Consider the following 13,173-nt stretch of genomic DNA (forward strand, 5'->3'; position numbering starts at 1 on the left):
GTATAATAATAATAATAATAATAATAATAATAATAATAATAATAATAATAATAATAATAATAGTGATAATAATAATAATAACTTTATTTATATAGCACCTTTAAAAACAAAGTTTACAAAGGCAAAACAAATAGAATAGTAAGATACAGATATAAAATAAATAAGATTTAAACAATTTTAAATTGAAAACAGACAAACTAATATTTCTACACTCAAATAAACAATAATCAAATGCAAAGAGAGTTATTTAACAATATGCTCGGGAGTAGTTTATAGTTTTATATGTTTCAGTTACAACCCTTTGAGGGCGCCCGTGATGCTGATGCGGCCCACGGTGAACATGAGTTTGACTGTAAACTATGTTGCATAACACACACACACACACACACATGTCCTTCTCTCCTCCGTGTATACCGCACATGAATGTGCTGCAGAATCTGTTAGTAGAGTGCTGAACAGTCATAAACGTCCCCGTGTCGACTCTTTAAAACACTAATGTGTGTCTGGATGAACGGGGGGAAACAAAGGGGGATGTGAAATGTGTCTCTTCCCAGAAAGTGTGACAAAGCGTCGGCAGGTCACCGTGGCCCTCGGGTCACGTCGGGGGCCGAGCATCACTGGACGGACCGGAGGAAATCCTGCTTCAAGCCACACAGGAAGTCCCCGTGGTCCACCCCTCTGCAGTCAGGTGGCGATGAGAGGATGAGCGAAACACTAAATACGGCGGTATCCAAGCAACAACTTTTTTTTGAATGCCGCTTTCCTTGAACTCGATAGGAAATGATTGTATGAAAACAATTCCCCGAGCTCATGTGGATGCAGATATTAAAACGCTGCTCTTTCAGACCCACGTTGTTGTTGCAGAAGAATCGCACAGCAAGAATATCAGGATCACGCTATTTATTGAGCTTATGCTCTGATCCTTTATCGTTTATATGATGACCGCCTTCCTCCATGTATCTTTGTTTTCACTTCATCCTCCTCCATATCTAAATCCTGTATGCCGTAGAGTCTGAGCTCTTATCTGAACACATCTCCTGATGTCCTTCAAGACGGGGAAAATACTGTTTCTACTCTTCATGTGTCATTTAAGTGAGGCCCTCGAGCTCAGGAACACACACACACACACACACACACAGATGGGATAAGTAAGCCTGGCTTGGATCAGTCTAAATACCCCGATATATATATATATATATATATTCATATGAATATTTAATAAAAGGAAACGCTCCTTTAGTGAAGACAAAATCCAGATCATGGAAGATGAATTCAACAACCTGGTGAAACATGCACAGATACATTTGAACTCGTGGACAAATGTAATTCGTCCATCGCGATGATCCTAAAGCGACACCTTTGAACTCTTTTACGACAAAGTACACAAGCCGAATAAAGAGGCGCCTCTCCCCTCCGACTCCCCCCCCCCGTCTTCTGCTCTACTAAATCTCAACTTATCAGGCAAACGGCCCCTCGCGCTGACCCCCAAGAGGCAGCACCCAGCCCCCCACTGCAGCAGAGACAGGGTAAAAGGGGGAGGGGGGGATGTCCTGGATATGTGAGGGGGGGGGGGATGCATGCGCTGAGAGGAGTGGTTGGAGTAAGGCCCTGGGTCTGATAAGGCTTGTGGGTGGAGAGAAAGTGGGATGGATGCAGGGAGTGAGGGCCAGAGGAAGGGAGGGAAGGAGAGGAGGGAGGGAGGGAAGGAGAGACGGCATCAGATGGGGAGGAGGGCGCACACGCACACACACTGAAAGTTCAAACTTAAAACAAAGACCAGAGCCAGTGTCGGAGGCATCTGATGCTGCACGGGGCATAATCAGCTCCTCTGAGAGCGGAGAGGAGAAGCAGGAGGACCCCGACATACCGGCATACCGCCAGAGATAAGACTTCAAGAGGAAACCGTCGCCAAGACGACCTGACGGAAGGTAAGAGGGGGGAAGTAAAGTTCACCCTGTCTCCAGAAACCAGGGCAGGGAAAAAAGAGCATTGAAAAAAAGGACTGAGTTGAAGTGTGAGGGGTGTGTGTGTGTGTGTGTGTGTGTGTGTGTGTGTGTGTGTGTGTGTGTGTGTGTGTGTGTGTGTGTGTGTGTAGACGACTGGACGGAAGTGGAGAAGAAAAGAGGGAATGATGTGGAGGACGGAGAGCGAGAGGCGTATGGGTGTGAGGACCAGAGCATCGCTCTGGAGACTCGTCTTCACGTTATCATTCAACCAGGACGTCTGAAATGAAAGGAGACAAAAGATCTGACTGACACACGCGAAGCAACAAGTGGACGAGGTCACAGGGACATGGAATTAATGATGTCACTGGCTTTTTCCCAGACAATAGAATAATAGAATGATGGAACAACAGAAAACCCCTCTTCGGCATCTAAGCGTGACATCACCGCAACTACGAGCTGCTAATCTGATCTCTACGCGATGGCATGAAGGGTGCTCGGCCAATCAGGAAGGTGTGTTGGGTGACGACATGCCGACATTGGACAATATTCCCCCCCGATTTAGAATTGCTCAAACAATGGGATGACGCATTATTCAAAAGAAATGCTCCTCAATCCCTATTAAGAAGAGTGAGTAGAATGGGTGGAGAGCCTGAATGTATTTTCAGTACGGGGCACAATGAGTCACCTCACACACACACACACACACACATGCGTGTGCGCATACACACTTTCCTACGGGTCCTTCCAATACGACCTTCCACTTTTAAACAAAACTTTGAACAACAATGGGGGAAACTGGTGTGGAGAATAAACAAACGCTCAGGCACCCAGGACGACGTTGTAAATATGTATTCTGATGTTCAGCCAATAGGAAGTGAGAGCACAATTTGTTTTTTTTAAATTTGTTATATTACTACGTTGGATTTCCGCTTCAAGTGCATATTTATCTAATAAATGCCCCAACATGAGCGTAATGTCTCCGCTCAGAGAGGGGGTGTTATATCTGTGCTGTCCCAGTGGAAGACACTGAACAGCTGTTGCCGGGCGGAATAAGGAGGCCATCTCGTTGTACCCAAAAAGCAGCAACAAATAACGCAATAATATTGTTTTTATTATAATATGACCCATCACACGCCACCACCAATACAGCACCTGTTGCTCCGTCTATGTTCTCGAACGTGGTAATAACTTTATCGGTAATAATACTCAAAACAAAACAAACACACGACCCATTAAGAGTGAAATATCTTCATGTTGTAACTGTGAAAGCGACCCTCACCCGTCTGTTGTATTGACTCACAGGTTTTTTTGTCCATGACTAGTTTTTTTGGGCAGCTGACCCCGGTTACTCAGACATGTCCCCCGTCCCCTGACCTTTGACCTTTGACCTGTGCGGATATCCTTCACCAGACACAGCTGCACACATTGAATCTGTCAGAAAACCGAATTCATTTTAACTCGCGATGACTCCGGAACCCGTGAATCTATGAAGAATGAGTCAAAATTAAGAAATAAAATACAATATTTACAGAAAAGGTTTACAAAAAGTGCCTTCACACCCTCCCACTGACCCTTGTTGGGAGGAGGTGCTGCTCAAAGAGACCCGGGGGTCCGTGGTTCTGCTATCGGTTCTTTAAGAGCAGCGTCTCAAACCTCGTCTCTCCGTTGAAAAAAAAGTCTCATAATATAATCACGTAGACACTTCAAATGTATTTTTAAGATTTTAGAACTTCTCATATTGCTGCTCAAGAAAGACGATGTGTAGACATACGAGAATAATAACGGTGATTCTTCTCTGAATTAATTTCCTTTTTATTCTGACCATATGATCAAAAGGAACCAATAAAAAACGATAAGCAGAATCAATAAGATACTATTATTAATGACAATTTAAATGAAAACAGCCAGAGTTGTGCGATTACTTATTGGTGAGATAATGACTTGTTAATAATTGATAATTTAAGTGTTTTTCAGACGTACCTCGTCTACACGGGAGAGCGAGACTATATCTCTGAGGCTGATATTAACATTTTCGAGAAAGAAAATCTGACATGATATACTTTATGGGCCATAACTATTTTGTTCTTCTCTTAATAAGGCTTCCTTAAATGTGTTTATTGTGACGAAGACATCCATACATGCTTTATGGGGACAGGAACACACACACATTCACACACAGATTAGCCCCAGCTGGGGCTGATTAACAATCAACTAAAAATGTCCATTTCCCACCTTTGATGAGTTTATTTGTCTTCCCACAGTTCACCATGAGTATGACCGGTACTCTAGAGAAGGGGGCCCACCACCAGGCCCTGGACCTTTCTGAGGAACTGCCGCCGCATCACCACCATCCCCACGGCAACCACCTCCAGCATCTCCACCACTCCAACTCGCTGGCCTCCACCGCCGTCGTGGGCGGAGGCGGAGAAGCGCCCTCGCGCGCCGTCGTACCCCCTCCTTACTCCGCGGCTGAGAGCGGCGGCGGGGGGGGGAGGGGCGGCGAAGCGCCCCTGGAGCTGCGGGGGTCCCTGGACTGCTGGGCCTGCTCCGTGCTGGTGACGGCCCAGAACCTGATCATCGCCACCGTCAACGCCTGCCTCGCCGCGCTGGTGTTCGGCACCATCCTGACGCCGGCCATCGTCATGGTCGTGTTTGGCTTCCTGTGCCACTCCACGGTAAGAGAGGCGGAGACAGGGGGGGAGGGGGGGGGGGAGCTTCCTCAGGAGCATTTCACTTGTTGGTTGTAGATGTTCAACCTCAATTAGACATTTGATGCATAAATATCAAAATGTATCCGACTAATAATTCACTTGTTTGAATATTTGTCCTCTGGAAATATGTCCAGGCTGTCATTCGATCTCAACATCCATCACAGAAAATGTGTTTGCATGTTAGCGAGGATGAATGTTTACACACAATTTGTTCCATCGAAACAAGAAATTGGTGAGAGGAATAAAGAAATAGCGATAACCATTTTTTTTTATTTTTACAAAACATCTTAAAAGTCCTAATCTCATCACTTTGAGTTGTGCCTGGGGGCTTAGGGGGCGGGGCTTGGCTCCACCGGGCGATGAGAAGCTTTATAATCTGATAAATCTGAGGTTCCTTCAGATGTAGAGGAGATGTGAGAGCTGGAGGAGGTGAGGGGTTAGGAGTCTAGGGAGCAAGGCATCAAAAGAAACAAAAAACGTTGCTATCCATCTGAGGGTTTTAAAGCTTTTGGGATCAGGCAAACTATAAAAATGTGAAGAATGTGACCTGGGCGGCTAAAAACATAAAAGAAGACGTGGAACTCAGACCCAACAAGCTTCTGGACCAATTAGCCCGCACGAGTTAACCTGCGCTCCCCCAAAATGTCACCGCGGTTCAGACACCGATGGCGCCGCTGCAGGCCGCCGACCTCCTGAGTGACCTCAGAGAGCGGAGTAGAGTTCCCCTGCTCCCTCACACTTAGGCCTCATGTGACAGCATCTTAGAGGGGGATTAAGCAGGTTGGAGAGGGGGGGGGGGGGAATCAAAAGGAGATGAAGACAGGTGAGATAAGTATTTAGGATTCTTCGAATGTAGGAATGTTTAACCGGTTATTCGAGGGGGATTTCTGGTGATAACAGTCGAGTGTAATATTTCACACAAGCAAAAATAAGCACATTCTTCTTGGGCTCATTTGCTTACTTCCCCTCGCTCCCTCCCTCCTTGTTTTGCATTCCATCTCCAGCTGGAATTTCTTTCTGAGCGGCTGTGACTCTGCATCACCATGTTTCTGTAAAAACGTATGTGTGAGATTTTTGGTAAATTAACATTTTCAGGCGTTTCTTAAACGAACCTTTATATTATATATGTTAAAAGTGCATGCTCCGTTTCCTTCAACAATGATTATGAATCTTTACCATAATAAATTCTCTTCCCGCCCTCTTGAGTTCCCGCATTTAAAAAAAAAGAAGCAGTTTCTACACTTTCCTTATGCACTTGAGTGTTCACTTCATCCTTCATGGTGTGATAAGGATGATTTAAGCCCGCTGTCTCCTCCCCTCTCCCACACTGAAATGACCCTTTGACCTCCTCTCCCACTCCCCCAGTGATCAGCTCAGCAACACGTGTGCATCGCATTACATTACATGTCACTGTGTGTGGACATGCTTTGACACACTGTGTTTACACACACACACACACATTAGATCCTATAAAGATGTATTTATTGTCATTGAGCGCATATGAGAGTGAGAGAGAGTGAGACTGCCGCCTGGTGTCTCCTCACCTCAGACAACAGAGAGCTCATCATCCGTCGTCCTTATCTGTTCTTCTCTGCACTTCACAAAAGCATCTGTGTGTGTGTGTGTGTGTGTGTGTGTGTGTGCAAAGATGACTTTAAAATACTAAATTGAACATCATAACCAAAACTTTCACCGGTTTATAAATCTGCGAGCCCAAGTTGCTCTGCAGCTGACCTTTGACCTCAATCTGAAGGACCACAAGGTCATACAATATTCAGATAACAATCAACATGATTATGACTGGATAAGGCGCCGTTGGAGGCCCAGACGGGCTGAACCAAGTGTGATTGGACGAGGGTGGTACTCTTCATGTCCTATGATGGAAGATGCCCATGAGCAAGGCCTTTAACCCCCAATTGCTCACAGGAGTTTTTAGTTGGGTGTGCATGTGAGCCACTCTACAGCATCCTGCTCCTGTCTGCCACCACGTCTTTCCAACTGGTCCTCCTCTCGTGTCCCCAGGTCCGGCCTCACGGGACGACCCCCCACTGCTCGGACCTGCTGACCGACGGGGGCTGCGTGGCCCTGCTGGTGGTGGGCTTTCTCCTGGTCACCCCTCTGCTGGTGCTGGCGCTGGCCGCGTACTGCCGCCTGGCCCGGCACCTCCAGCTGGGCCTGTGCTTCATCCCGTACAGCCGGGCCGTGTACAAGAACCTGCCGGCCACCCGACACCGGGGCGCCGGCTGCTGCGGCGGCGGCGGCCGAGACGGAGCCGACGGTGGCGGGAAAGGAAAGGTGTGGGTGTGAGATGGAAGGGGAGGGGCGAGGGGGGGGGGGGGAGAGCATCATATGAAGAATATGAAGGGAACTGAACAAGAGAACCCGGTGGGATGATTAAAAAGGCAATGGATGCAAGGAACAGGAACACAGCCAGAGGAGGGAGGGGGGGGGTGCATGGTGTACTCAGGTATTTGTCAGTATTTGTTGGTATAATTACAAATAAATACAAAATAAATAATAATTACGATGGTATGTGTTGGTATTATTCCACTGGACACATTGGCTGTTAGTGGCAAAAAAAATTGTTAACTAGTTTCAGCATGGTGTCTTTGAGTGGAGGACACACGTGCACACACACACACACACACACACACACACACACACACACACACACACACACATCAGGTCAAATGTGTAATTGTAGAAATAAGTAGCCAGCATGATAATAAGACGCTGAATAATCAAAATCAGTAAATTACAGTGTTTGTGTAAATCATCAATGAATTAAACAAAAGAACCTCATCATGTCCGGTAAAAGAAAAGGACAACAGTTTCGAATCAGACCTGCATTCAACCTTAACTCCCCTGAATGAACCACACTAGTCAAAGTGAAACTAGGACACCTCACAGCGGTTACTTGACACGATGTGAAAAACGTGTTTATGTAGTTTTCCGTTAAGTAGATAGAATTTCTCGTCATTTTTCTGCATTTTATTTCATTTTTATAAATAAAGTTTTGGGATTCAACTGGAGTATCTTTCCTGTATTGACATTTGTTGTGATGGCATGAGTCCAAAGTAAAGGATCATGTGCTCTGTCGCCCCCTAGCGGTTGGAGGGTGCAACGGCATGAGTCTGTCCTCAGTAAATGATCTATGATCCTGATTCATGTGTATTATAAGGCATAAAAGGTTGCAGTAGTAGATGGATACCAGTATATTATACGCCTCTGGTTCCCATACATGTTGGCTAAAGTAATGAATATGTGCAGCCATTCACAGTTACATATGTCTGCACTGATACAAATACAAAATATTAAATCAGTCAAAGAATAATGTTTCCTTCCAGAACTGATTGATTTGAAATAACTAATGAAACTCACTCAGATAACAAAACATTCTGAGTCCAGTGTCTAAACCTTAGATAAACTCATTTAAGTATCATACTGTCTCGACGACTGAGATAATCTAGACAGGGTCCCGTTTCACAGGCATTACTTCACCATGACGACACCATGATATAAGGGCGGAGATAGAGGAATGTAATACAGAATACCCAGTTAGAAACGCAGGCGAACAAATATACCTCAATGGAACAGTTTACTTGAGTAAAGACGGCGCATTTCCCAACATGCATTGCTGTATATTCATTTCAAAGCTCACAAGTTGGATCTATTTTTACCTCAAATGAGTAACAGCCTAAACAGCTGGTTTAAATAAGTCAACAATATAGCATCCTGCAATAAAGAAAAAAGTCATCAATATATTAAGTGAGATTCAGATGAAAGACTTGTGTAAATATAATCACAATAGGCTACTGATAGAAACACTGCAGACTAGAACTTTAACATCATAAAAACAAATGCCTATTTACAAGTTAATGTGACTGCATTCGGATGTAGACTCCTTGAGACTATTGCATATGAATTGATCCACTAGCACCGGGAGTAATTAGATTTTATTTTTTTTCTTCACATTTCAAGGGGTGCACCGGTCCTGGAGGTACTGCAATACCAGGTCGATGCGTGGAGAGGACGGAGCAAGCCCCTGAGCCATCTCCCTATTCCAAAAATCAATTTAATATATGGTCCCCAGGTAGGGGACGTATCAGATATTAAACTGATAAGAACAGATACTACACTTGATCTTAGCCAAAAGGCCGAGAAGCGATGCCGGAGAGAGGCCACAGAGCATGAAGCCATTCTCTGCTCAGTGTCCCTCACTCACGGGTCAGAATATGTTTCAGTGACAAATAAACTCCGCGGGACAGAAACAGAAACAATAAAACACACCAGATGAATAAAAAGTGAAGAAAACTGCAGCAAAATCGGTCGTTTTTTTTAACAAAGTGATGTTGTCTCGTGTGCAGCCGCAGAGCGCTCCGTGGTCACGTGGCACAGGCTCGTCCAATAGGAACGTAAGACGCACAGTTTATTTACTAACTGAGAGAGAGAGGCCTAACTTCTTAGTTAAATCACGTCTATTGTCCACTGACTCATAAATGCGATCCCAACCTTTCAGATAACGTCATCAGTTCGCTCTGAAACGATAAGAGGGAGTCAAGTTGGATGTTTACAACTAACTGCGCTCCAGTGCCCTCTAGTGGAGAACAGAGGGAACGCCACCCGGATACGTCTCTGAGATGAGACACGAGACGCAAATATGTGCATCTTAAATTAACAGCTCACTAATTATTCTCAGATCATTTAAATGTCTTAATCATTCATTAACAGGGACCCCCACAACTTCTGTTAATTTTCCTACTGCACGGTTGTTAAACAAACTTGGGGGGACAAAAAAGAAAAGTAAAAGAATACAACAATAAAATGAAATGATTAAATCAACAATCTGTCTTTACATAAGTGATATATGGTACACTAGTCTGTCACAGTTGGTCTAGCAGAGCTGGTGGAGGTGATGAGCCAATACACAATAATACAACTTTGTCCCAGTAGGCCTACAACAATAAAGCTACCCATAAGACACTCTGTTAGTCCCCACTGGACCCAATAACATCTGCATTTAACATGCCTCTAGCATCTGTGATCAAATATTGTGTTTCTATTTAACATTTCCAGTCGGCCATTGTTCCCTCATGACTTCTGTCACCACAACGATTATTTAAACACAATCTGACTAATAAAGTCACCAGTCAAGAAACACTGGAAAACACTTTCCTCAATGAAGAGCCCGGAGCCACTCCTCAAGGATAAATGTGAAAACTTTACAGGCATTTGAGACTCATTGCATTTGCATGCAGGAACCTCCGAATACAGACGTTTAAATCGGGAGGACGGTGACCTCCCGAAGGATACGTCGGTCAAACTGCTGCTGGGTTTTCTCTCTCATCGTTGGCTACAGGTTCATCCAGGTAATTGTTAAGCCTCTGGGATTGAAGGAGGTCAAGAGTGGAAGGAACAACAGAGCGGACCGGATAGTGCTCAGTCACAACACAAGTGGAGCAGCGAGCAAGGAGGACAAGAGGCGCTCGACTTCTTGTTGTTTTCTCTTCTTCTTCTTCTTCACTTATTCAAGGTGAGCAACTTGCACTGAAGTAACTGGGTTTACATTGAAGGTGTTCAAAGATTAGCAGTGAAACTAAATAAATTCCCTTTTTGAAAACATGGAACCTTTCCTTATGCATCCCCAAAAAAGGATGTTTCCTGTTGATCATCTATACTGTAACTGTAGGCCCCTGACTGTGTTTATTCCCAGCATGCCGAGCGCAGGAGAGAGGACCCCCTCCACCACTTCTGTGGACTCAGCCGCAACAGATAGGTACGCTGAGAGCTTCTCACAGGAAGTGAACTCAACCTGTGAAGTGTGTGTTCCTGGTTTGAAGCAATGCCAACTCAAGATGTGATGACATGTACGCATATGCATTTGTCCTTTTTGCTATTTATTGTTTGATTGGTCCCCGTAGCGCCAAAGGTTCAGTGTCAGAAACACCCAAGAAATCATCGAAGAAGTCCAAAGAATCCCCCGATGACATGAATAAAGTCTACGACTCGGTGCTCAACAGCGTCTTTGGGGCGGTAAGCAGCTCACGCCCACATTTTGGGATTTAATCCCTATAGTTGAACTGCAGGTTCAGCCATCATCTGCTGTGTCCCGGTAACCTTTGACCTCTACTCCTGAAATAGTTTCTCACATTCCTGCAACATATAGACATTTGTATACCTGGTCATACGTGGGAACCTTCTGTCATATTACGACATTCGCTTCTGTAATTTACGTGCATAACACACACACTAATGAAGCACACACACATCCTTGACATTAAAAGCAACGCGTGGATTTGATTAGAAGTTGGGGCAACGGTACTTTTGTTGCATTTGCACAGTTTACATTTTTCTTTTCACAAAATAATAATAAAAATGTATGAACAGTTCAACGTGGGGTTTCTTGCGTGTGTTTCTGCAGGAGAGAGAGAGAGCTCAGGCCGAGTTGGACGGTAAGCGTCATCGCCACAATTCCGTGTCCACGTAGATTTCAGTCATTGCAATTATTAACATGTTGATTCATAAAATAAGAAAGCCGGAGTCATTATTTGATCTGATGAACCACTTCTGGAAGTGTTTCCGATCTCTCCGTGACCCCTGACCTTTGTGACAGAGTTGCAAGAGGCCTTCAAAGAGTTTGACTACGATCAAGATGGATACCTGAACTACAAGGACGTGGCTGAGTGCATGAGGACGATGGGATAGATGCCCACGGAAATGGAGCTGCTGGAGATAGTTCAATAGATCAAGATGAGAAGTGAGCCGATAAGAGACCCCCCCGCTAAAGAATATCTAGAGGTTGAGCGCAGCGCGGCTCTAAAATGTGCACCCCTCCTCCCACAGTGGGCGGGTTGATGGACTTTGAGGACTTCACTGAGCTGATGGGACCCAGGATGATGGGAGAGACTGCTCACATGCTGCGACTCAAGGAGCTGCAGTCGGCCTTTGCACAGGTCAGTCAATAAAGTTAAGCGATTAAAAACAATTACGGAGAAAGGAAGGAAAGGGTTTATTATAATGAGTTTATGACATTACAGACCTCCAGGGAGCTTTATCAGGTTGTGTAAAAACTTCAAGGAACGGACAATTCCAAAGTAAAAGGTAGGAGCTGGACCTTGAGTTAAGATCATTTTTAACTGAAGAATTTGTCATTAATATATATATATATATGTTTATTTATATATGTATATACAGTATATTTATATATATACATATATTTATATATATGTATATATATGTATATATATATATATTTATATATATATACACTACCGTTCAAAAGTTTGGGGTCATCCCGACAATTTCGTGCCCCTCCATGAAAACTCACTTATTTATCAAATGAATTGAAAATTGAATAGAAAATATAGTAAAGACATTGACAAGGTTAGAAATAATTATTAATATTTGAAGTATTAATTTAGTTCTTCAAACTTCAAGCTCAAAGGAAGGCCAGTTGTATAGCTTATATCACCCGCATAACTGTTTTCAGCTGTGCTAACATAATTGCACAAGGGTTTTCTAATCAGACATTAGTCTTCTAAGGCGATTAGCAAACACAATGTACCATTAGAACACTGGAGTGATAGTTGATGGAAATGGGCCTCTATACACCTATGGAGATATTTCATTAGAAACCAGACATTTCCACCTAGAATAGTCATTTACCACATTAACAATGTATAGTGTGTATTTTTGATTAATGTTATCTTTATTGAAAAAACAGTGCTTTTCTTTGAAAAATAAAGACATTTCGAAGTGACCCCAAACTTTTGAACGGTAGTGTACATATATTCAAGTCGTCCTTGAGCTAAAACTCTTTTGTCTTAATCTACATTTAGTAGAAGGACTGAAAGCTCCAGAAAATGTGAGCGTCTCAGTCGTAAAAAAAGCTTTTCTCACAGTCGTCAACCCGCTCTTCATCCCGCTCTTCATCCCTTTCTATCTTTTCAAAAGTTTGACCTCGACAGAGACGGAAAGATCAACCAGGACGAGATGAAGGAGGCCATCAAGTCCATGCTGGGGGAGAAGCTGAAGAAAGGGGAGCTGGAGGAGATCATAACAGAGCTGGACATCAACGCGGATGGAAGCGTTGACTTTGAAGGTCCCTTTAAATTCAGTTTGTGTGTGTGTTTCACATTTTGTGCATTTAAACACTCAGCACTGACTCCACTTACTGTTTTCTCTCTCCTCCTCTTCAGAGTTTGTGATGATGCTCTCCATCCGCGAGCTGCTCCACCGCTTCTGAACCTCTCCTTTGATAGTTAATACAACTACTATCCAGTATTGACAATTCAGCAATATTTTAAAAAGTAGGTATAGACATCTATACATAAACATAATGTGTGCCTAACTGTATTTATTTTTATGAATGGTGAATTGGTAAAGGAGTGTGGGAAAGATGAACGTTTTGCAGTGATACAATGTGTATCAAAGACTGGGATGTTTTACTATTTTAATAAAGAAATCAAAATGATGGGACTTTTAAAAACAACAAAACACGATTGTGATTGTTAATC

General features: G+C 43.8%; 2 protein-coding genes and 1 non-coding gene across 3 annotated transcripts; 2 read left to right on the plus strand and 1 right to left on the minus strand.

Moving 5' to 3' along the window:
- Nucleotides 1-1,746: 1,746 nt before the first annotated feature.
- tmem88b (transmembrane protein 88 b) lies at nucleotides 1,747-6,966 on the plus strand. Its single transcript, XM_056442711.1, has 3 exons — nucleotides 1,747-1,928; nucleotides 4,208-4,621; nucleotides 6,680-6,966. The coding sequence occupies exons 2-3, from the start codon at nucleotides 4,214-4,216 to the stop codon at nucleotides 6,962-6,964; spliced, it is 693 nt and encodes a 230-aa protein (XP_056298686.1). The 5' UTR covers nucleotides 1,747-1,928; nucleotides 4,208-4,213; the 3' UTR covers nucleotides 6,965-6,966.
- A 1,669-nt stretch (nucleotides 6,967-8,635) lies between these two features.
- LOC130212323 (U2 spliceosomal RNA) lies at nucleotides 8,636-8,826 on the minus strand. Its single transcript, XR_008835287.1, has one exon. It is a non-coding gene; the product is annotated as a U2 spliceosomal RNA (small nuclear RNA).
- A 1,281-nt stretch (nucleotides 8,827-10,107) lies between these two features.
- On the plus strand, nucleotides 10,108-12,902 carry si:cabz01076231.1 (calcium-binding protein 2). The gene is given in 8 exon segments (XM_056443305.1): nucleotides 10,108-10,190; nucleotides 10,371-10,433; nucleotides 10,579-10,690; nucleotides 11,079-11,109; nucleotides 11,271-11,414; nucleotides 11,501-11,610; nucleotides 12,611-12,758; nucleotides 12,856-12,902. Coding segments are annotated over 7 exon segments (654 nt in total). The 5' UTR covers nucleotides 10,108-10,190; nucleotide 10,371.
- Nucleotides 12,903-13,173: the final 271 nt, after the last annotated feature.

This window comes from Pseudoliparis swirei, chromosome 21, assembly GCF_029220125.1.
Source record: "Pseudoliparis swirei isolate HS2019 ecotype Mariana Trench chromosome 21, NWPU_hadal_v1, whole genome shotgun sequence".
Lineage (NCBI taxonomy): Eukaryota > Metazoa > Chordata > Actinopteri > Perciformes > Liparidae > Pseudoliparis > Pseudoliparis swirei.